The sequence below is a fragment of the Carya illinoinensis genome, chromosome 3 (genome assembly GCF_018687715.1).
Source record: "Carya illinoinensis cultivar Pawnee chromosome 3, C.illinoinensisPawnee_v1, whole genome shotgun sequence".
Classification (NCBI taxonomy): Eukaryota; Viridiplantae; Streptophyta; class Magnoliopsida; order Fagales; family Juglandaceae; genus Carya; species Carya illinoinensis.
The window spans coordinates 16,902,294-16,928,734 of NC_056754.1; the positions used below are offsets into that span (position 1 = coordinate 16,902,294).

A 26,441-nucleotide genomic window follows, 5' to 3' on the forward strand; every position below is an offset into this window, starting at 1 on the left:
CAAAATTACAAAATTTTGTTCCTTTTGGCTCTTCCAAAGCCTTCAATTAAGTTTAATGACCCAGAAATTATATTGATGTTGGCTCTAAATAATGTTAAATATTGAAAATATTATCTTTAAGAATTGTGTGTGTTGTACAACTGTCTGTCAGATACATATTTTCACCAATCATTTTGGAATTATCAATGCATCAATAAAATTCAAGTCCCCTTATAAACAAAAATATGTATAAAACTTTATTAGTGCGAAAGAAAGTTTAACAGGATGTATTAAAAGATAACGACTCAAACATAATATAATTATAATAAAGAAATAAAATTAATTGTTATGGTTTTATGCATCACTAATCAAAATATCATTATCTCCGTTTGGATCTATAAAGAAAATCAGAAGTATCGAAATGAATTAAGACTATCATATTTGCATTATCAAAATAAGTTAGATGATCTTTTGGATCATTATTGTATAAAATTTATTTTGACTCATTTTTTATCTTTAATAGATGTTTGATATAAGTCTACCAAATGTTTGCACGTGCGATAGATACATCACTAATGCTCTTTCATACCATATCCGTGACATTTATATTAATATTTCTTTAAATACTTATTCTGCAAGCCTTTATTTTCATTTTTTTTTATCTCAATGTGGTTCCACTTCTGGTAGTATATAATATTCTTTAAAAAAAAATTGAGTATGCTTTCCTTAATTTCAATAGTTTTTTTTTTCTACAATATCTATGTCCATGACAATGATTTCTTTTATTATGACGAAATAAGATTCCATTCGCTTCAGGGAATGGAGTAGAACTAGTTAGACGAGACATGTAGTTTTTCATTAACAACTTGTTTTGTTAAGCTATTAGTAAACAAGATGTTAATTCAAAATACTTAGTAAACTTTCATATTCGATATTGCTGCTACAGGATCACATTCGAGATGTACATGTTATATATTTCATTACAAACATATTCTAGTGGTATTTTTTTCTTTACATAATTTAAATTGTGCAATTTCAGGTGCATCCAATCATAACGAGTTTTTGGGAGAATCACGGTCTTCTGGTACATGTATCACCCCCTTAAGCTATCCCATATAATTAAGGGATATTTTATTATGAGATACTCAATTTTCAATAAAATTATTGCTTTAGAACGATTATTCAGGGATGCTCTATTTTCTTTTCTAATAGTATTTTCAAACTTCATTCATCAAGATGAATCTTAGCATCAATAATCTATGATAAATAATTATTGCCAGAAACATCGATGGCAACAAATTTGAGTTTTGTAAGATTTGACATAATCTATAACAAACATATTAAGTATGAGAAAAGAAATATTTAAAATTGAACTCACATATAGAAGATAAGAATATTCATCATATTGATATGATAACATTATACTCTATATAATATATCACACAAATCATATCAAGATTTTCTAAAATGATTTATATTGCAATAAGAATATATTAATATTTATGGAAGAGAAACTTGCAGTGGTTTGGAAAACGTTTTGCAAATATCTTGTCAAATATCAAAAGAATACTATAGTTGGTTAGAGTCTCGTGCTGATAACATGTTGTAAAACTTAAAAGAAATAGTAAGAGAATAAAAAGATTGCAACGCAAGTGTAGCTCTTTAGGAGCTTAATATCATTTACTTTGAATTTTTTGTATCATATAAATGATCCTCAAGACACCTATTTATAGGGATAAGGGGATAAGGAATATGAATGGGTGATACATGAATTAATGATATACATTCATGAATTTAGAAATCTCAATACATGAATGTGGTAGAATTCGAAAAAGTAGAATCTAAATGGTCATTCACCAAGTTTATGTATACATTTATAACAAACATCTTATTTTATAATAAGACAATATTTATTGTGTAATTATACTTTTAAAGTATTTAATAATTTTATTTTTTAATTAATTTTATTAGAACAATAATTAGAATCTTCGTAAAAATTAGAATCCATAGCCTAATTTTCTTCATAAAACATAGCAATTAAACTACATGTGAACGGATAACTTTTTTATTTTTATTTCCAACTTTATACTTTAATTTATATTTCATTCCTCTTAACAATTAAACTTAAACAAAATATTATTTATTGATTGTTTTACAGTGGGAGATATAATTCAATGATATTAATGGTTTAAGGTGTACCCTTCTGTTCCCAACTTTCTTCTTCCCATGCACCCCCTTCACTCTAACATCAGTTTTGGAAGAGCAAAAACTCAAAAATCATCCATCTATAATTTCATCTCATCCTATTAACAATTAAGGGGCATGAAAATTAAAAAGAAAGTCACGCCCTAAGTGCATGCATAGGAGATGTTCTTATATATGTTCTGTATACTTAGACTCTTGCCTGTTTGTATGATTAATTAAATTTTATTTATCGATAGAAATAAGAAAGAAAGTCGCAAAGGTGGGAAAAAGCAAAGTAAAGATGAACTTGGTTCCAAATCAAACAAAAAGAAGAAATCCTAATTGTACTGAATCCGAGAAAATCAAGGCACAAGCATTATATATTTTGTCTTGGATTGCTTATACAGAAAGTGGGAGGAGAGAACCTCTTGTTCTCGTGTGGGGGAGATTAGATTATTGTTTTTTAGTAGAGCTGTATCTCAGGATTTAATAAATTCTTTATGCAGTAATGCAGATTTAATCATTTCAATGATATTATATACAGTTTAAAAGTGTGTAAATCTCACGTACTCCTCTATAAAGAATCTACCATTTTTTCAAAGAGAGGACACGTGACCTACACATTCTAAATTACAAATATCATCTCCTTTAATTTCGGAGATCATAACCGGAAAGATGAACTTTGTTTAACTAACCAAAAAGATCTGCTCTTCAGATTGGAAATTTATCCTCGACTAGCTGTATAGCTGTAACGTTCTAATTTCAATTCTGAGAGATTTTGAATTACTTTTCCTTTTCAATTATTTTCCTCGAATAAAGAAACTTACTACAAGCTTGTGGTAGTTTTGGACAGAACTTCCAAGATCCAAGCTCATAAAAAAGCATAGATTTCCACACTCGAAACCTAAACTAATGGGTATCAATGAATTGCCAATGCAACAAATTTCTCCAGTATTTTCTGGAGGAGATTTCGGAAATGCCTTCTGGAGTTCCTGTACATGGTTGTGCACCTGAAATATTTTTTCTTAATCACAAGAAAAGAGTAATTACAAATCATGGGACTCAGATCCTCAGGTTTCCAAATCCTGTAATTTTAAATCTTGAGACTCACAATCTTGCAATTACCTACACAACTTATTTCGAATCCACTGATCAGAGATATCAAAGATCACGGTATCCAACACAGTGACTAGGAAAAGAAATAAAAGGAGATGTACTCCCAACCTCCATTTTCCAAACAAAAATTGTTGGTTTCCACTGCCCAAACAATTATTGACCTCAAACAGACAAGTCAGGGACTCAGGAGCTAATTCCAATCTTAGATGAAGTTCCGAATGTCCAAAGACTTGACATCAACCATTGCCTCATCCTTGAATTCCTCCCTGAAATAAAATCAAGACCGAGTATTAGTTCCAAATCAGTGGAGGTCAAGAGTGTCAAACTCAAAGGTGTTAACCAAACAATCGGTCAAATATCGAACATGCTGGAGTGGGGAAAAAATGCACCTGAATCAATCTGGTTAAGAACCACTACTAGTTCTTTAAAAAAAAAATGATAACTGCTACTAATTCTACTTAACCACATCACAGGTGGGCCATTGCTAAGACAGTGAAAAGTAACCTTGTGGCCAGGATCTTCACTATCACTACCAAAGATTTTGCACCTTGCCTGAGGCCCTTTAAATTGTCACTGGCCTCTGAATTTGAATAATTTCAAAAATATGATGCCATCTCCAGAGGAACTAGTCTCAACCCCATCCTCCCAGTCCTTTTCCAACATCTAAATTTTCCAAAACATATGTGAACATATATGAAGAATACACTAAGAATTTATTTTATTCTGTTCATGGTTAAAGTACCTACAAAGATATCAGATCAATGCATTGCTAGAACTTCGATTTTTTGACCCCCAAGAGACCTAGACAATATATCTCTTGCACACATCTCCTTTGTTAAACATCTATATTTGCAGAACCACATTTCTACAGTCATTTCTCAGAATCAATGTTCACAAAGATATCCCACGTCTTTGAACTCTCAGTTATCTGGAAAACTCTGAATGGTCGGCCAAAAATTAACTGTAAAGTGGGTAAAACAAGATGGTCAGCAAGCATAAACAATATACCGCTTCTTTTGAGTTTCCATTGCCTCAAGAGCATCTTTCTTCAACTCCTCCAGTTGTGCCTTGGCAATTTTGAGTTCTAACTGTTCTTCATACTTGGGCAAATCTTCCTTACGGATTCCAAGCCTGGAAAAATGAAAGAATAATTGAGAAAGGATGAAAACAAAGCCATGAAGTCTGCATCTCACCTCAACCAGAGGCAACAAGAAAATCAAAACGGAAATGCAATGAATATAACCTGAGTTCTGCTAACATTCACATAAATAGCGTATGAAAGAAATGCTACAGAAAGTATGACACATGGCCCACCAATCAGACAAGTCATCATCTAAATGGGGGCAGGGTAGCAAGAAAAAGAAGTTGTTTCAAAACATGAGCCGAGAAAACCAGCTGGGGATTCTCCTCGAGAAGTCATCATCTAAACAGATTCCCCTCTGTCCATCCTCTCCAAAGTACCCAAATTTTATAACATCAAACACAATGTTGAGATTCACTGCAATTATTTCTCTTCATGCTCCATTCAAGAATCATTTGTAAAGCATGCAAGCATCAAACCCCATATGATAAGGATATGGGTAGGTGGTGTATGGGATCCTACATTGCTTGGGAAGGAAAAGTTCATGCTCTTTATAAGGTTCCAATGGGGTTCCAATTGTATCATTGACTAGTCCTTTTGGAGTATAGGCCATGTGGTTTGGGCCTTCCATTGGGGCGTTACAAATGGTACTAGAGATTATTCCAACCAGAAATGTGGGACTTGAGCTGTGCCACCTACAACGGATAGGCCCGACGAGGACGTCGGGAATTTAAGGGGGGTAGATTGTAATACCCCATATGATAAGGATATGGGTAGGTGGTGTATGGGATCCCACATTGTTTGGAAAGGAAAAGTTCATGCTCTTTATAAGGTTCCAATGGGGCTCCGATTGTATCATTGACTAGTCCTTTTAGAGTATAGGCCATGTGGTTTGGGCAATTCTATCGGGGCGTTACACCATAACTCTTGTAGACAATAAAAAACCCTTAAGAGCACAAGCTTAGAAACTCATAAAATCACAACACCAGCAGGTCTCAACTTAAAAAAAGGACTAAACAAGGTGATTAGTTGATCTGCACAACACTGAGTAAAAAAGAACACACAAAGCCTGAAAGCAGAACAAAGAAGCTGATTAAATTAGCAAATTAACTGAATAAGATAGCACCAATTAAAGATGCTTCTACGTCATACATTGGGGTCGCAAACAAGGGATTGCATAAACCAACTAAGCAAGTCCATGCTATAGCTAGGAAAGGAGAAAAAGAAAACAGCACTTCCGTCAGTCAACTACAAGCTTTTTAGCGGTAAAGATGAATAGGCATGCTTTTCTAGACACCCTTATCTAATTTCTAATACATAATTTCTAAGTAGATTAGTTAATACATTTTGGTCCATGTCTCTAATTTTTTGCGGCATTTGAGTTGCAAAAACAAAATTATTTTGAACTTTCCAAGAAAAAAAAAAGGATGATAAAGTTTAACTGTTTTCTCCAAGGCGATCTCTTAGCCACATAATAGCACAGCTTTACATTTTTGAACCATTGATAGATTCCCATCTTGCGTAAGATACTGATTTAGCTGGTAAAGGTAAAATGATATATATCTTGGCACTTTGTTCTCTTTGTTAAAAATCACACAAGCACGCTTCTAGTAGTGACACGAACTATTGCAGACATACCAATGGTCCAAGGGCTCATCTTTGAACCAGAGCACTTATAACCGTTATTATTTAACCATCAAAACAGTGGGAACATGTAAAGAGGTGTGGTAGTCAGATGAGCCCACATAATCTTAAGGGGCTCATCAAAGGTAAAACAACCTTACCATACAGCTCCCCAAAGCATGCACTTACCTAGCAAACTCCTTATTGTTAGATAAATGAAACAGCCTTTCATGCAAATAACTCAAATTTATGGGTTAACTCCCCCCCCCCCCCCCCCCAAAAAAAAAAAAACACAAAACAGCTGGCGTGCCCCTCCAAGAAAAAACATTTGAATCCCAATGGGTTAAAATAGTACTTACTTCTTATTGATTTTATCAAACTCTGCAATTAGAACTGCCATCCCTTTCTTGTCATTCCTCATGAGGGGCTTTTTAAGTTCTTTTTCAACTTTTTCCAGTGCATCAAACATCATTGCCTCTGCACCAAGTTCATCCGTGAGACCCCTCCTGCAGCAGAAAAACCAGCACTCACATACATGAGCATATACAGCATGTGCCACAGGAAAATAAACAGTTAGAATCCTACAACAAGACATTGCCAGCAGCAACAATAATTAGCACACTGATCATATCTAAAGTAAAGAATGCAACTAGTTGAACAACAGAGTAGCACATACTTGATCCGTATTTCCTTCAATGTCAACAGATAAGTCCGGGCATCTGGAATATCTTGAGTTCGTGTCTGTATGGTGAACTGGATCCTTTGGGATTCTGAGAACAAGTCTGCCCTACAGGAAACATAACAGCAGAAAAATAACTTAGAATGAAATATTGATTACAAAGCAATGAAAGCATGAATGATAGAAAGTGATTTCAACAAACAGAATATATACTTATTCTTCACATTTTGTAAGTCATATAAGTATGACTTACAAAACCACATGATTAAGTAATTATAATATAGCCCGAAGGCTTAAATATAAATTCTTGTGATACAAACATCTACCAGAGACCAATGAATGTGAGTATGTACATGCGTGAATGGCAAAGACTTAGCATCAATGATTTCCAGAGTGAGACAATAATGTTTAATAAATGGATAACTGCTTCATCATGACCAATTCACAAGTTACCATTAAAAGCTGCCCAATCAGATGAAACAACATTGAAATTTTCCTTCATTATTTTTCAGGATAGGAACCAAAAAAGAAAAGAAAAGAAAGAAAAAGTAGAAATGGAAGAGGATACAGTCTACAGAAGCTACTCTATAAAGCATGGTGCAGTTCAAATTATCCTCTGAAAGAAAATGGATCATACTAATCGGAAACATCCCTACGATCTCATCAAACTTTTGCAAGTTTTGATATCTGCGATGGAATTGCAAAGAAGAAATTTGAGCAAATGTTAGGTGTGGCATCCAATTCTATGTAACTGGAAAACGTTATCCTAATTAATAAATTATTTTGTAGGCGTTTTTGGAATTACTGATTAAGACAAGTTTACTTATATATATATATAATTAATATCAGTTCAAAAGAACATTTTTTTATGACATTGAGCCTTACCAAGACAGGGCTATTCAGAATTTCAGACCCAACCTGAGTAAATACTAGATGCATAACCCACCAGCCAAAGCCATGTATCAGGTAATCTAGGGTAACTCCCAATTGCCATCGTGCATTCATTTGTTCATAGCATTGTACATTGAAACTGCAGCAGATATGTGGACCCAGACATCAAAGACTTACTTTTCTCTTATCGTCTTCATGACCTTGGCATACTGAGAAACTGCAGCTGGATCTTCCGGATCAATGGTGATCTTCTCCTTTCGAAGTATCCCTAAGGCTGTCTCGAATTTCTTCTTAACCTCAAAAAAGATGCCCTTCAACATGTCTGTAAGGGTCAAAATATAAATTATTTGTCAGTAAAAAAGATAGTATAGAGGTTTTTTTTTTTTTTTTTTTTGTAGAGAAAAATATTATTAATCAGAAAATAGGCAAAGTCCGTGTACACAGGAAGTAAACATAAGACAACTAGGAACATTCTATGCGCAATGAATTAAAGACAGGAACTCATGAACATTGTCCCCGTTTAGTACAATAGCGGAAAACCAAAGCAATAAAGTGTGTAGGAAAAAGTTCTTCAACTCTACCATAGAGCGTTCCTTGTCTTCAAAGCAGCGCACATTTCTTTCCAACCAAATACACCACATAATACACAACAGGATCATCTTCCACACTGCTGCTACTTGATGACATCCTTGCATCTTCCTCCAACAACCCCAATCCATCACTCTCGCGAGCAAAACCCACGCAACATCAACCCTTTGAAAAATCTCATCCCACAATTCCCTTGTAACCTCACAATGTAGTAGGAGGTGATCAACAGATTCTCCATTCCTTTTACACAAATAACACCAATCCATCACTACGCACCCCCTCTTCCTCAAGTTATCCGTGGTCAAGATCTTCCCAAGAGCTGCATTCTATACAAAAAAGGCTACTTTAGAAGACACACAAGACTTCCAAATGCTCTTCCAAGGAAAAGGAGAATGGTCTTGTGATGATAAGAGTTTATAATACGCCTTTACAGTTAATTTCTTCTGATTATTAGACCTCTACTTCAAGCGATCACACTGTGTCATAGGAGTCCTCATGGAGTATAGTAGGTTGAGAAAATCTGAAACAATAGGTAATTCCCAATCATGAAAGTCCCTGATATAAAGAACATTCCACTGATGAACACCATGAAGGAATAACCGCACATATGCCACTGAAGCCTCCCTATTAGCAGCAATACGAAAAAGAGTTGGATAAACTCTTTCCAATGCATGGTCTCCACACCACACATCCCGCCAGAAGCTGATAAGATTACCATCTCCAACTACAAAGCGAACATTTCTCTCAAAACAAGACCACCCACTCCTTATAAATTTCCATAAACCCACACAATACCCCCCTCTCACTTTGTTGGAGCACCAACCACCCCAAGTAGCTCCATATCTTGCATCAGTAATTTCTTTCCACAAAGACCCCCCCTCCGAATGATATCTCCATAACCATTTCCCCAATAGGGCTTTATTAAAAGTTCTCAAGTCGCACACTCCCAACCCCCCTTGTATAACTGGAGCACAAATAAAAAGCATATAAAGTTGAAGAAAAATTTGACGTTTATGGATCACTGATGGATGATGACAATCATCGCACATTTTCTATCTTGCTAGATAGGGGGAGAAGGGGTAGGGAATAAGAAATTGTTATGGGCCTATAGCATTACCCATAAAGAGTCAACCTTGGAAGATATTAGATAAAATCAGATATTTGATGTAGGAGATAACATCCTGGTTCAGCTTTCTATGATAAAAATTCTTCTAGATATTAGTCTACTTGTGACATTCATAGATCCATTATCTTTGTACCGTATGTTATAAGCATGCATTGACACTTAAAAACGTAAATGACAAGTGCAAGCGTGCATGTGCATTTTCATATACGGTAGCACATTCATGCCAAGTGATGAAAAACTATCTAATGCACTGCACTTTTCTTTTCTCTTTTAGTTGAATGTGGACAATGCAATTGAGGCACCATGAACTGACCAAAACAATGAGAAATCTTCATATTGACTCACCATCTCCCTTAAGAGCACGTGGACCAGCTTGTTTGGCAAAGAAGCGGGTGGGAATAGCATGAGCCTGCTGCAACGTGCTTTGGCTACCAAAAACCTGTAGTTTCAAGGGAAAAGAAAAAGAAACAAAAATAGAAGTAGAGAGTACTAAGTCAGCTGGTTGCGCAGATCTTAATAAAAGTAAGTAAAGGTATGTACAAATTTACTCTCTCTCTCTCTCTCTCTCTCTCTCTCTCTCTCTCTCTCTCTCTCTCTCACACACACACACACACACACACACACACTATGTTGTGTCATTCATATATTTCATTTATTTAAACTTACTTATAAAACGAAAAAAACGTTTCATATATTTCATGACTTTTTTATAAGTAAAAGAAAAAAAATATGCATCATTCATATATATAGATCTAATTCTGAAATTCAAATGCCATCAGAGTCTGTATAAACTACACACTGCGACAAGAACAAATTTAATTCTTCTCATCATGTGGCAAAGTGCCGTAAAACACAGCCTACCAAGAGAATGGAGGTCAGGTTGGTTCACTAAAACCTCAGCCCACTAGATCGTGGTTACCATTGTCTTAAATATTTTCTATCAAACAACAGTTTACATAAACATATTTTATTTCTTATGCCACCTTATCAAGCTTCCAAACTTAGCGTTGAAATCTGAATCAATCTCACCCACCCAAGTGCATCAACACATATACGACCATCCTCTACATCACTTTTTGTTTTCAGATTAAAATCTTCTATTTTTGTTCTGATAACAAAAACTTACATAAAGATTAATCTCCCTCCACATTATTGTCGCCATGCTGCCTCTTTTACCCATTTGTTTAATTTTTTATTGGTTGGTAAAAAATTGGGCAAAATATAACATTCTTTGAATTACCATCATCAATAAACCTAGTGACCAACATAAACTTCTTCCATCTAAAACTTGCATTCTTTTACAGAAGTTTCACACCAACCATAAGACATGAAATAAAAGTTCCGGTTTAAAATAAAACTCCCAACCAGACAGCATTTGCCCTCCGAACAAACCACTCAATTCTAAGTTTCTAACTATCCGACGGATCCAAAATTAACATCCAGCGCACTCAAAAGAAAAGGCAAAAAGATTTTCACATACAACAAACACCTGAAAAATAATTTCCAATTACCAAAATCATCACAAATTACGGAAACCCTGACTCAATGTGGTGTAACCTAGAAATGCAGGAGACCAAAAGAAAATAAGCCACAGGATCCCAAATTACTGATCATTTCAGATCTAAAAGGAAATATTTTGCTTGGCTTACAATAGAAAATTTCACTTCCAGAGTAACCAACCGAAGTCAAAATATAACTCCACAGGAAACAAATCGAGTCTGACCGGCTCGAAAATGAGAGTTCTAGATAGGTCAAAGAATCAGATTACGATACAAATAAACAGGTACAAATATCCATATCGGGATATGAGGAATTACCTGTTTCGATTTGGACAAGAGGCGAGACGAGAAGGCCATGATCCCTAAGCGGCGTCGTTTTCCTCCTGTTCTTCTTGTTCCAAGTCTTGGTGGGTAGGGCGAGTGTAATGGTACTGATCTGTACCGGTGCTGATCTAGTTAGTGTTCGCCCTAAGGAAAGGCTCTGGGAGGAAGTATCAAGATGCTAAGGAGAAGGACCGGCGTGTTCCAATAGGCCGGACTGATGTAAGGACTTATTTGTTATTTGCTTTAGGCCCATTTGGACGATGATCTGATTTCATTTTAATATTTAAATATAATTCAAATATAATTATTTTTTATTTTTAAATCTTAATTTTTTTATTTAATCATTATTTAATTATTATAAAATTTTCAAATTTCTCAAAAAATAAAATTTTCAAATTACATAATAAAAATATATTAAAATTATATATTATATTACATTATAATAATATTTTAATTTTATAATATTTTTATTCAACTTTTTGTTTCATTTCTCAAAATTTCATAAAACATCTAAATTCAAATAGTTTCATTATTAGTCACAAATTATTTTACTATTATTTATAAATTTCTCATCTCATGACAACATCCAAATGAGGCCTTAGCCTTTTATTTTGAACTAGCCCATGGCCTTTAGGTTTGTTGTTACCGTTAGGTTGGATTTGGATGTTGAGAAGTGTTGAGATATGTTGTAAATAGTGGTAAAAAGTAATAATAGAATATTGAATAATAGTAAAAAGTAATTAATAGTAATAAAATGTAGGTAAAAAGTAATAATAAAGTAATAAATAGTAATAGAGTATGTTGAGAAGTGTTGAGGTACTCTCAACACTCAAACACACTAGTGTTGCCTGGCAATATATGTTCTATGTTGGGAGGCGTGTCAGAATCATCTGGAATGATATAGAGAGTTCTTTTCCTTTTTCTCTCTTTTCCTCTCTATGATTTTCTTACCCTATAGAATCTCTCTCGAAGAGAGCATAACCCTATTTTTTCTAGTAGCCATTATCAAAAGCTTGTTACATTAAACTTGTTCTTATTTTTCTATCTAAATGAAGCGTGACACTATAAGTCTGCCAGAGAGGAGAGGATTGTATGTTCCTTAAGTATGCTTGCTTTGTACATCATGGTATTCACCCGACCCGATCGAGTATGAATATCAATTTCTAATCCGAACTAAATTTGAACTAGTCAAAACATAGTTTCAATTCTGAAATAGTTTTGTCTGAATATTTCAAACCCAATTCCCATTGCAATGAAAGAGGAATTTTCGACCCAACCTAATTTCGGCCAAAATTGATTCTTAGAAATATCTAGTATTTAAAAAAGAAAAATGAAAAAACCACGATCAAGCAGTAGCACTTGTTTTGAACCAAAAAGAAGAAGGAAATCAATCCCATCATTTCAAATTCACACATTATACTTGGTTTTCTTTCTTGTTATACACTCCAAATCTTTGAAACATAAGAAAGAAGAACAAGTCATTCATGGATGCCGAAGCTTCATCGTAAGTTACTAAATATTAACTTTTTCTCAAAATATCATAAATCTTTGAACAAGAAACTTGCTCTTGAAAACTTAATTACTCCCTAAACTTAAACGTTGATTAGCAACTAAAACAAACCCAAATAGAATTTACAGGAGGTCGAGAGAGTGAGAGAATATACAAGAGGTCAAGAGACAAACTCTAAATTTTTGTGATTCTTCTTTGACAAACAATCCAAGAAAGAATATATAAGAAGTTAAGAAAGAGATTGACGACACTGATGGTCGTCAAGGGGGCAGAAGGCAATGAACTAAGTTTGAGAATCGAGATAGTGAGATAGGGCATATGTGTTGCGAATCCTATGGCATTTAAAAGAAAACTAAATGACGGCTTTTGAAACAAATATCAGATAACTGGTACAGTTCAGGTAACGGGTTATTACTCAACTCAACAACATCAAAATATGCACAGAAATTTCTATTTTTCGAATCGTTTTACATCATGTTGATAATTTTGGTTCGGGTCGGGCTGGTATTACGGCTTTTTTGGGGCAACGATGCCCTACCATTTGTTGAATAATCCAGAGGAGCAACATGAGTTCAATATACTTTCCATGTAGATTCCTTTTAAACTCATTTTTTTTTAATCTTCATTTAGAATGTTTTAACACTATTCCTAATTATAGCCTTCATTGATGCTATACTACCATTTGGACCAATGATGCCCTACCCTTCGTTGAGTAGTTGCGGAGGAGTCAACACTAGTCCAACATACCTTCAAGGTATATTCATTTTAAACTTTTTTAGTTTTTTTTTTTCTTTACATGAATTTGGGATCTTTTAACACCGTGCCTCATTACAACCTCCACCGATGTCACATTTTGGACCAACCCTACCCTTTGTCGAGTAATGTAGATGAGTCAACACCAGTTCAACATACATTTCAAGTAGATTCCTTTTAAACTTTTTTAGTTTTTTTTTTTCTTAGATGTATTTGGGATGTTTTATCATCGTACCTCATTACAACCTCCATCGATGTCATCTTTTGGACCAATGATGCCCGACCCTCATTCGAGTAATCTAGAGGAGTCAACACGAATTCAACATACCTTCCAGGTAGATTCATTTTAACTTTTTTAGTTTATTTTTTCTTATATGTATTTGAGATGTTTTAACTCCGTGCCTAATTACAGCCTTTATTGATGCCACTATTTGAACCAACGATGCCCTACCCTAAGTTGAGAATATCTTAAAAGACTCAACTAGCAAGTAAATTATCAACTATGCCATTTAGTGCTGAAAGTGAAGAGAATTTTGGAGGTACATTACACACGATTGATCAAAGCTGTCATATGACTAATGGTATTACACTTTTAACTCGATAAGTAAACATACAGTGTATATAATATAAATGCTAATCCCAAATATAAATTTTCATTTTCAAAAATTTCATCGAATGTAAGTAAAGAGGCTGAGGCTGATGGAATTAATGAAATATCTATTAGATGATGATGAACGAGTTAAGGAGCCAAAATCTAGTATGGAGTTTGCCACTGATAAAGAACTTCAAATATGTCAAGCAACAGGGTTTTGTTGTGATACAAAAGATAAAGAGAGAGGCAGATAGGAAAACAAAGTATGTGACAATTGGGTGTACACATGGCAGCAAGTAACATCCGAGCCACAATAACATTTTTAAGCCATGACCAACAATTAAAATGGATTGCAAGGCGAAGGTAAATGCTTATTTGGACAAAAAGGGTGTATGAGTTTTGACAACTATTGAGAATGCTCACAATCATAGTATTATCAGCCTACAGAAGTCAAATTTTTTAGAAGTCACAAGTGTTTAGATGAATATAGTCCAATGATTCTCAATTTGAATAACAAAGTAGATATTTGAATGAACAAGAATTTTAGAGCACTTGTTGTTGATGTGGGGGGTTGGAGAATCTTGAATTTCAAGAGAAAATTTGTTAAAATTTTATTGACAAAGCAAGACACTTAAGGCTGTGTAAAGAATGTGGTAAAACACTTAGTGACTACTTTGAAATGATGGGGAAGATAGATGATGGCTTTGTTTATGTAATGGATGTGGATGACGAGTTGAAACTCAGAAATGTGTTCTTGGTTGACATACAAAGTCGAGCTGTATATGAGTATTTTGAATGTGTGATCACATTTGATATGACATACCTAACAAACAGGTATGATATGCATTTTGCTCCTTTTGTTGAGGTAAATAATAATGGGTAGTCCATACTGTTAGGGGATTGCTTGATTTCAAGCAAGGATACAAGTATTTTGTGTGGTTATTCTGAGCATGATTGTAGCACATGAATGGTTGGGCTCCAAAAGTAATCTTAACAGACCAAAATGGGACAATGGAGAGTGCTATTGTGATGGTATTCCTAGAAACTCACCATAGATATTGTCTATGCATGGCATATCATGCGGAAACTATTTGAGAAATTGGGACCCCACTCCCAATTCAACGTAGGGTTGAAGACTTCTACTCACAGTGCCCTATATGAGTCACAGACCTGTGCAGAATTCGAGGAGAAGTAGGGAAAACTAATTCAGAAGTATGACCTTAGCGATAATGCATGCCTGCAAGGATTGTACAATGAGAGATTGTTTTGGATACTAGTTTACTTGAATGGTGTATTTTGCGTTAGTATGAGTTCTACATAGCAGTTTGAAATCATGAATACTTTATTTCACAAGCTTGTGCATTTTGGTACGATGTTGAAGAAATTTATTGATCAATTTAATAATGTTTTGAAGAAGGTGAAAGTGGAGACGATAGCTAATTTCAATTCCTGTAACCAAACCATCTCATGTGTATCCCCATTCTGCATTGAGAAGTATTTTTAAGTGTTATATACAAATGTGAAGTTTAAAGAAGTCCAAAGAAAGGTGTGGGGGATGATTTGTTGTAATTGCATACTTGTTAACAAACAAGGTTACATTTCCACCTTTGATGTTTTGGATGAAATTTTCACTAATGACCATATCAAAACCATCTAGTACTCAATTTACTATAATGAGGATGAATGCAATATTAAATGCATGTGTGCACTATTTTGAGATGAGAGGCAGTCTTTTTAGGCATGTATTTAAAATTTGTCAAATGAAGAATATTCATGTATTGCCAGATAAGTACGTCTTGGATCGGGGGACGAAGGACTTAAAAAGAAGACACACACTTGCCAAACTTAACAAATTTGTAATAAAGTAAAATTCTCACAAGCCTTATTGGCAATGCATATTGTCTTGGAGTGGGGAATGAAAACGTGTAGTGAATGTTTGTTTTCATTTAGGATATCTTGTTGATATGAAGATGAAATAAATACATTAACAAACAAAAGAGAACTTACATATTTTTTTGAATAAATACATTAACAAATAAAAAAAAAAGTAAAAAACCAATGTAGTATTGTATTATTGATCAAATTAGTTTAACTTAGCCCTAACAATTACCATAAAAAGGACCCAAAGGTTCAAAACACCTTGCCTACAAGATTGAAATAACCCAAGTGTTTACCAAACAAAATCAACAACTTAGAAATAAAAACAACCCCACATAGAAATCAAACCAATTTTGAAACTCATAAATGAAAGAAAACCAACAAGTCAGAAATCACCCAAGCATTCACCAACCAAAAGTAGCAACTCATAAATAAAGACAACCCACATCAAAAATCAAACCTCAACATAAGGGTAGCCATACGAAAGAATGAGTTATGTCATCATGCGAGATTAGTACAGCATTCAAGAAATTGTGGTTTGTGGGCCACGAGACAAAACATAAAGTAAAATCAAGTAATAGGACAAGACATTAATGCTGCTTATCAAATGGATGATTGTTGTCTTACATTCTATGACATGGTTTAGTGGTGTATTCTAAAAGGTGAATCCTAACTTGTATTCTAAGTGGTTTATGTGTGAGTTAAATAGATGAAGGAAGGAGGCAGCCTTTTCACTACCCATCAAGAAGGTAATATGCAAGAGACTGAGATGCAAGCTAGCTTTATTGCTTTAAAAGAGCTATTAGCCTAAATTCCTGACCTGGAATTAATGTATCTTCTCATGTACTAATCTGGTGTATAGAATACTCTATTTGGAATATTGGGATGTAGTAGTCTATTGCTTTGCAATATTATTTCTTGTCATGCATTTTTTCTGTATTATCTTCTTTATATGTTTTAGTTAAACTACATATAAAATAAAGTCATGGAAGAAAATAATCATGTTTCTAAAATTATGGTTCTAATTAGTTGGAAGAACAGTTCATGTTTAATTGAAAAGGATAGCCATCTTCACAATCTTCACATACATTTATAAAACAAACTTAGATGTTAACAACGCACATCTATTTTCTTACTGGTCAAGCTAAATTTGTTTCCAGCTGACCCCTTGAATGAAAGATCCATAAGTGGCAGACCAAACGATAGGAAAGTACAATAATTGATATCATACATATCTCCAGCGTCCCTCTTGGAAACACGTCTAACAACATTGGATCCACATGAATATCCCAAGATGCGTTGGCCTTTAGTAGGAAAAAAAAAAGTGTGTTGACTCCCAAATTTTTAAAATTTGTGATTTGGACGAGGAGGATGTGGCTTCAAGAACAAAACTAAAAAACCAAACATGAATTGTGCAATAATAGCCTAAAAATTAACCCAACCCAGCTTAGTAAAACATAAATCATGCAATAATAGTCTAGAAATAAAAAATAAGCACAACCCAACTTAGAAATCAAAATTGTGTAATAATAGAAACTCATAAATTGGAAATAACTAGAACATATAGATCTAGGGTTCTGGTTGGTGAGCATATCGAACGATGGCAAAGGAGAAGTAGCCTACCAGCCAGACCACTCAACGATCGAGATTTGCACTGTGGTAGGTAGGGGGGAGAAACCAACCAGATCGATAGGAGGGGGGATTCTTACATGAGAGTCATGAGGGAGAGAGGATCAATGGGAGGGGGGATTTTGTTCATAAGGGAGAAGGAATTTTTGTTAGATATATTCTCACATTGTCTGTGGATAATATCTTAGACATATTTATAAGTAATGAGTAATTTTTTCTTGTTGAACTGGTTTTATGAGAGAGTTGGGCCCATAAATTTTTTTATGGTATCAAAGCCTGTCACAGGACGAATAGAGGCCCACACTATCATCCAATGATAAGGATCAGAAAAAATACTGACCTACATGTGAGGGAGGGTATAGAGAAATAAATCCCATATTGCTTGTGGACAAGGTCTTGGGCATGTTTATAAGTAATGAACAAACCTCTCTTATTGAATCGGTTTATAAAATGAGTTAGATCGATGAATTTTTTCATGGTATTGAAGAAAAAATACCATGGTATCAGAACTTGCCACTGGACGAATGGAGGCCTACACTACTTACCCGTTACAAGGATCGAAAAAAATATTGGCCTGTACATGAGGGAGGATATTGAGAAATAAATCCGACATTGCCTGTGGACAAAGTCTTAGGCATCTTTATAAGGAATGAACAATTCTCTCTTGTTGAACCGATTTTATGAGAGAGCTAGACTCATAAATTTTTTCATGGTATTAGAGCCTACCACTGGACGAATGGGGGCCCACACCACTTACCCCGTGACAAGGATCAGAAAAAATATTAGCCTATACGTGAGGGAGGATGTTGAGGAATAAATCTCATATTGCATGTGGACAAGATCTTGGGTACATTTATAAACAATGAACAACACTCTCTTATTAAATCAGTTATATGAGAGAGTTAGACCCATAAATTTCTTCAATTTCTTAGATGGGTGGGGAGCCGAACGACTGCCACAGGAGAAAAATCTATCTTAGAGGGGATGGGTGACTGGAGACTCATGGGGGAGAGAAGCTTCTCAGAGTTAGGGCTACTTCATGAAACTGATTCATGATTTCAAGTTAACAACTGGATTGAACTTCTCTTAGACTTTGCCACATTAGAGGTGTGTGATGTGTAATTTCACAACCAGATTAGGAATATAATTATTGTTTTTTAATTCTCTAGATATATAACCTGCATTAATTATGTTGCCTTGTTGACATATTTTGCTACCAGTCCTTTCATATGTCATGCCACATGTCTTGTCTATCTTGGTTTTGGAAAGTTGACTCCTTTGACTCGGTGGATCCTCTCCAATCCCTTGACACACACAAATTGAATGAGATAAAAAAATCTGTAAATAGTAATAAGATAATCTATAAATAATAGTGAAATGATTTGTGATTTAGGGGTTTTGGTAAAAGAGAAATAAAAAGTTGAATAAAAATATTATAAAGTTAAAATATTGTTAAAATATAAAATTTTAATATTATTTTTATTTTATGGTTTAACAAATTGAGTTGTTTTCTGTGTTTTGTTTGAAAATTTGAAAATGTTGTAATGATTAGGGAATGATTAGATGAAAAATCTGAAAAATCGATCAAAAGTTAAAAATAAAAAACATTTGTGTTTGAATGATATTTGGATGCTGAGATGAAATAAGATAAAATTAGATAAGATGAGATAAGTTAAAACCATATTTAAAACCTCCTTATTCTTTCTTCTCCCTTTTGTGCAATGACTAGATAGTCTAGATTAATTGCCTTTCGTATTTTTTAAAAAGTAGGAAAAATTACCTTTTCAAATATTTATTTTTAATTTGAAAACAATTTGATTTCAATATATATAATTTGATGTTATTAAAAATGCATATAATTTTCTAGCGTTATTCTTTGAAAAGAGATTTTGGAAATTCTATATATATATATATATATTTATATATATTTTAAAGTTGAGAAAACTCTATTTTCTTTAGGGAGAAAAATACTCATAGTTAATAAGTCCATTAATCTGTCCAAATAACCCTTGAAAGTTGAAGTTTGAGAATTATTATTGTTGTGGTTATTGTCTTACTAATTTAATTTACTCATAAGTTATTAGAAAATACTTTGTCAAGGTTCAAGCTAGCAGTATCTCGATCTTCATAATAAAGCCTGTCTTCACCAAGCAAATCAATTGTCATGTTTATATATAATTCAGAAAGAAGGGGGGGGGGGGGGGGGAACCATATCAAAACAGAATTATTCTGGATCAAAAGGGTTGCTCATTAAAGCATTATCCGATCCCCAGCTTCTTTGATATCATTCTCGGATCATAATTAGCTAGAATACTACACTTACACAAAGGGAAAACTTTAGAAAGAAAATTCACTTTGATCGATGCCCACCCGCTTTAATAAGTTGCTTTATTCGAGAGCACTTCACTTTCATATCTGGTTATATTAATTTGCTTGACTTATACGCAGTTATTAACAATATTCATTTTATTTGAGAAGGGTTGGCCCTATTCTACTAATTGGTTTGTTAAGTACATGAACGATTTGTGGAAAAGAAGATTATGATCAACGTCAATTAAAGCATATAACTTTTATAAAGCTGATCAAGATCGTATATATAAGCTCATATAAGTTTATTTTTATTATTTTTAACTTTACAATAAGAAAAATATCGTATTTAATACATTTGTATTTATCGAAGGATGTATATATAACCTTTCCAATAAAGAATCATTTGGGTCACAATTATTTTTTAAATTTTGTAATTTTTTATAAGGGAGGCAAGAGGGTTTGAAATGAGAGAAGTGTTATAAATACAAATAAATTATATAAAAGTAAACTGATCATAAAATGAGGTGATTTTATGTGTGATTCGTTAGATCTACTTTACGATAAAAATAACTTTACAATTTAATGTATCATATCAAATTAAGTTACTTTATGAGTTTATTTTATGAATTAACTTTAATAACTAAAGTAATAATAATTCTCTTAAAAAATATATTCTTGTGGTCCAGTAAGTAGTACCCCTGGCCCCCTTAATGTAATTTCCGAAGATTCACATATGTGAAAACCTATGTTTGGAAACATTCCTCTTAATGTAATCCCTCACTCTATGCTAACTTTTCATAGTGGGAAAGACCCACATTTTTCTCTTTAATTTGGTTTGCTTGTATATTTGCTGCAATATGCAGTGGACCTTTATATTTTATAATATTAGATGTTTTACTAAAAAAAAGTACCCCTTGCCCCTTTGCCTCCACCATTGTTACAACAAGCACCTTTCATTTCATTTTGCTCACCGGGCTAAGCCCCACGAGTAGTACTAGATGCTGCTACTCATGCCGGTTCATCGTAACTAATCATTGTGTAGAACTCTCTTTATCAATGCAGGCATTAATTAGTGTTACTTAGAAGTCTTGTAGAGTACTAAAGCACGGTTCAAGCTGTCTATATTCCTTTCTGAATCCCAGTACATATCGTATTTGGTTCTTTTCTGCTTAACTTTTCAGCAATGGAGAATCTTAGAAGTGGAAATCCCTTCTAGCCTCCACAACCCATATTGCCCTGGCGAGTCCTATAGTTGAGAAGTACTAACTACATATATATAGATAGTACAAAAATTAACTTCGAAAAAAAAATTGAATAACAAACCCTAGAAATCATTAGAATGCCTTTTTTTCCTCTACCTAACGACCCCAATCCAAATATCGATCAGAGAAGTGTTGCGAGGAAGGACAACATCCTAACAGACACCAAAGGGTGCATCGATCCGGCCACCCCTGCACATGTTGTTAGTTCAATGCCTCCGCCTTCAGAATCAAAGCCCACCGGCTCTGCACTGGAACCGAGGATCAAGGGCAACCCATTATGTGAAAGCCCAATATTGTCACAAAAGCAGCAGTAGAACCAGCAAAAGCATGCTCTTATTACAAATTCTCAGGCAGAAAACAAGAAGAGAGATGACCATCTGCTATCTGACAGATTTGGACTCGCAAATATGCCAAAAGCACAACAGAAAGATGTGCCAAAACGTGAATATCCCGACAGGGATGATGGCAAAACCCCATCTAATACTCCTGGAACTGCTGCCCCTGGGCCTGGCGTGAGCATTCAATTTACCATATCGGTGGGCGCACTAGATCAACATAAAAGTTTGAACGTTAATATTCCTACAACATTTTTGGTGAATGGCCAAAAAGGTATATCACTAATTCTAATTTATAATATATATATATTGATTTATTAGTTTATTGATATTTTCGTGTTTATTTTATTAATGATATTTTATATATTTAGGTTAAATACAAAAGTAATTAGCATCATCTTGAGTGTGGCATGATTATTCTTTTACTTCTTGTACTTTTATAGTCTCCTTCATGGGCTTTTGCTAAATTATCAATAATTGAGATGGTCTTTTGTTGGATTTATGTTAATTAATCTATCAAAAACCAAGATGTTGACATTGTACTAGACTATATGGTTACCAAAAAGAATATTGTTAAATATAATTTTAGAGTACGTAAGTTCTGCATATTTCTTTTTGAAAAAATAGTGGGGTTTCTTAGGAAAAAAATAGTGACATCCACTATTAAAAATTAATCTTTTCCTATTTGTATCATCTTTACCACTCATTTATTTATTTTATTTTATTTTATTTTCAGAAGAAGTGCACAGAAGTTGTATACTATGTTATAAATATCATTTCTCTTAATAAATAATACATATGCAAAATATAAATACTATATATATATTATATTATATATGGATCATCACCTCTAAACAACATTGAGGAAATCTATTTCACAACATTATATTTTTTGTTAAGATCGTTCTTTAATACAAAAACTGATTTTAAAATTACTCCAAACATCATATAAAAAAGTTGTTGTTTTTTCCAAAACAATGTGTAAATAAAAAAGAGAGCACTCAAAAGTTGAAAAAAAATCCAAACTATTTAAGAAACATAAAAAATAAAAATGTGCAGAAACATAAAAAATAAAAATATGTGTAAAATTAAAAATATTAAAAAACATATAAAAATGAAACAATATAAATAAAAAAACAAAAAAAATAAATCCAGAAATCAATAAAACATTAAATTAAAAAAAAAAATACACAATAATAAAGTTATGGATAAAAAGAAAAGAAAATGAACCCAGCATGCATATAGGCGATCATCAATATTAATTGCAACTACGCGTGCCTTGGATTTGCCTACTAGCTTCCAAGTATATATGCATCTCACTTCTCCCCACCTGTGTTGGCTTAGGTGAGGAGAGCTGAAGAGGCCATTCCCTTTGCCGAGAGGTGGATCTGATTCGAGAGGAGAAACAGCTTCCTTCTCTTTATCTCCTTTTTTAAATAACTAGTACTTTAGGATAATGTTATTATATTCACTAATTTATATCACTTATTTTCTCTCTTGATGTGCCACTTGGCTTTTTAAAAAAATAAAAAAATAAAGACTAAAATTCTTATATATTCCTTATACCTTTTTATGTTTGTGTTTTAAATTTTTTAATAATTCACGTGGCAGTACCACATCAAGGGAGCTTAGTGAGTGGTATAAATTAACTAGGGGGGTATGGTAGCATTTTCCATTAGTTTAATCTTTTTTTCCTTGTTTTTTGGATTATTCTTGTTTTATGTGTTTTTTATTAATCTTATATTTTTTTACTTTATTTTATTTATATTCAATGTTTTTATAATATTTTGTATTGCTTGTCTATGTTTTGTAGAAGATTTGGGACTTCTTGATTTTTGTGTTTAAAAAAATCAAAGACATTTCCAGTTTTTATTTATTTATATCTTTTAAAAAATGACATTTCAAAAACATTTTCACATTTTTAGTTAAACTTCTTACTTTTATATTATTTTCTAAATTATTTTCTTTTTTTAACCATGTCACATGTTGAATTAAGGCTATAGAAAAATTGAGGAAACCGGCCATCTGTGATGCTAACTAGCTATTGGAGTACAGAACCAGTCAAAACCGACAATGAACCGATTGGCCGATGGTAGAAATATGTGAAAACCAATATTGGCGGTTTGATTATAGTGTTCAAACTACCAAACCGGCTGATTATGTATATATATATATATATAATATTTTATATTATATATAAAATGGCTTTTAAAAACTCAGCAAATTAAAATTTGAAATCAACTAAAAACAAGTCCAAAAAGATCTTGAATTGAGCCAAAAAAGATTAAAAAATATATTGAATTGAGTAAAAACAAAGGCCCAAACCAGCCAAACTAATAGAAAATTGGCCAGAATTGGTCCGGCCACTTTCACCCCCTCTATATCGGTTGGTTTCAGCCGGTTTTCAAAAGGAAAAATCACCGGTTGGTTGGTCTTGGTTTGGGGCCAAAATCGAACCGATCTATTCAGTTTACAATGCTATGTTGAATTACATTAGTATTTAAGACTAGTAAACTAGAATTTGAAAGAAGTAATTATTGAAAAAAAAAATGTAAAATCAAGTGAGCGAATTAACAATAAGATTAAAATCTCAAGAAACAAATTAAGGTGGTATATATACAATTTTAAAGCCTCAAGGTGGTATATATATATTTCAAAGACCTAAATTAAAGTTTATTTATTTGCTTATTTATATATCTGATATTTTATTAATTCGATATTATTTCTTCATTTTAGTGATACCCAACAACAGTCCACAAACAATTCCAAAGCCTCAAAGTGGTGTACTCCAAAAACCTGATTTATAGTTTATTTATTTGCTTATTTATATTTTTGATATTTTATTCATTCGATGTTATTTCTTTATTCTAGTGATACCCAATAACACTGATCCACAAGCTGTTCCGAAGCCTCAAGATGCAGGTAGATTTCAAAGACCTAATTTATATAGTTTATTTATTTGCTTATTTATATATCTAATATTTTATTAATTTGATATTATTTCTTCATTTTAGTGATATCGAACAACACTCCACAAACAGTTCCAAAGCCTCGAGGTGGTATAGTACTCCAAAGACCTAATTTATAGTTTATTTCTTTGCTTATTTATATTTTTGATATTTTATTAATTCGATATTATTTCTTCATGTTTAGTGATACCCAACAACACTCCACAATCAGTTCCAATGCCTCGAGGTGGTATATATATTTCAAAGACCTAATTTATGTTTATTATAATTTGCTTATTTATATATCTTTTATTTTATTCATTTGATATTATTTCTTTCATTCTAGGGATGACCAACATCACTCCACGAACAGATCAGAAACCTCAAGATGGTATATTCCAAAGATAGTATTATGTAATTTTTTTATTTTTATTTTTTTGTTAGATTGTGCATTCACTAAAACAAAATTCTCTGATTCTGGGCACATGCAGAATCTTTCTGCCAGCGTTGCCAAAAGCACTGCTCCATTTTGTAAATAAAAATATAAAGAGCTAGTGGTACTGGATCATGTGATGCAGCTATTGCAGGAGACAAGCTGTATAAGGTGTGATATTCATTGAACAGATAATGTAAAAATAGCAGTTTAGATTCAGAGGCTTGTAAAACGTCCCTGATTGATCAGTTTGCTCGATCTTCTTATATCATATATAGTTTGATCAGTGATATTGTTAATTTCTTGGTTATGAAGTTTAGGGGTGCTTCTTGTTCTTTATATTCATCTACATATACAGCTGAATGCTTCATGAGTGTGTAAAACTCTGATAACTGCTTGTTTTTTCCAACTGAATCGATCTGAATATTGCTTCCGTCTGTCATATGAAAAACATGGCTAGCTGTGCGTCGGTGGAGAGGAAAAGTTGGTTGTGGAGTTCGAGGGTTTGATGTGTACGGCACGTGTTTATAGGGATCTACATCCATGTACACACGTCTCAATATATATTCTTCACCTCTCACTCTCTACATCAAGAACCTTTCTCTCATTCCCTTCATTCTCCCCTCTCCCTCAACAAAGGCATATTATATAATGCACGCTAGCTCCCCCTTCGCAGCAAATTACCAACCATGATCTACCATATATGTCCATTCTCCGTCCTCCCTTCAGCAATTTAGGCTATGTTCGGCTATGACGTATTTTGAGAATATTTAAGAATTTTTTGAAATCGGGTACTTTTGACCGTTGAAATAAGATGAGATGAAAAATCTGTGAATATAGTATAAAATAGTTTAGAAATAGTATTGAAATAATTTGAGTACATATTTAAGATGTTTTATGGTGTTTTGGAAAAAGAAAAAAATTAATAAAAATATTATAAAATTGAAATATTGTTTGAATATAATTTTTTAATATAATTCTTGTTTTAGAATTTGAGAAAATAGAAATGTTTCTTGTATTTTGTTTAGAAGTTTGGAAAAATTATTATGATTAGGTAATTATTAGATGAAAAAGTTGAAAATTAAAAATTAAAAAGTGTTTCTGTTTGAGTAATGCTTAGATGTTGAGATGAAATGAGTTGAGATCTTATCTCATCTTAATATCCAAACAAGACCTAAAAAAAATAAAAGAATATTATTGCAATGCTTATGCTTTGTGCCTTTCTTAATCAATAGCATTAATATCATAACTAGTAATTAGTTCACTTTATTCTTAGAGAGATCCACAACTAGATATAAACAAGAAATCTAACTTAAGCATCGAATGTATTCCTATTGGGGAATCCAAGGTTCATTCTTTAAGCGCAGGGATAGCAAGGTTGTAGGGGCCGCCGGTACCGAAATTTGCCTCAACAACTAAATTTATACCGAGATTTATAGCAAGGTGGCAGCGGGTGTACCGCAAATTGTTTCAAGCACGTTATTTGCTTAAAAGTCATATTGGTCCCCTTGGTTTTCATTTCAATCAAACATTTATCCCTGTAATTGTAAGTTTGATCACATGTTTAGTACCCTTTCTGTTGACCATTCGTTAGCAAACCATTAAAAATGTTGCATAACACGCCACATATAAGAAAAAAGTATTTAAAAAATCATAAAAAAATAATTTAAAGCTTCAACAAAATTAAAAATGCAAAAAAAA

At 33.2% G+C, this 26,441-nt stretch overlaps 1 protein-coding gene and 1 long non-coding RNA gene across 2 annotated transcripts; one reads left to right on the forward strand and one right to left on the reverse strand.

Annotated features, from left to right (window-relative positions):
• Positions 1-3,168: 3,168 nt before the first annotated feature.
• On the reverse strand, positions 3,169-11,310 carry LOC122303515 (probable ATP synthase 24 kDa subunit, mitochondrial). Its single transcript, XM_043115328.1, has 7 exons — positions 11,085-11,310; positions 9,613-9,706; positions 7,731-7,875; positions 6,660-6,770; positions 6,343-6,489; positions 4,288-4,410; positions 3,169-3,545 (listed from the first exon to the last, which is right to left on the reverse strand). The coding sequence occupies exons 1-7, from the start codon at positions 11,121-11,123 to the stop codon at positions 3,482-3,484; spliced, it is 723 nt and encodes a 240-aa protein (XP_042971262.1). The 5' UTR covers positions 11,124-11,310; the 3' UTR covers positions 3,169-3,481.
• An 11,828-nt stretch (positions 11,311-23,138) lies between these two features.
• Positions 23,139-25,030, forward strand: LOC122305826. Its single transcript, XR_006241260.1, has 5 exons — positions 23,139-24,281; positions 24,374-24,415; positions 24,513-24,554; positions 24,654-24,698; positions 24,799-25,030. It is a non-coding gene; the product is annotated as an uncharacterized LOC122305826 (long non-coding RNA).
• The last annotated feature ends 1,411 nt before the right edge of the window (positions 25,031-26,441 follow it).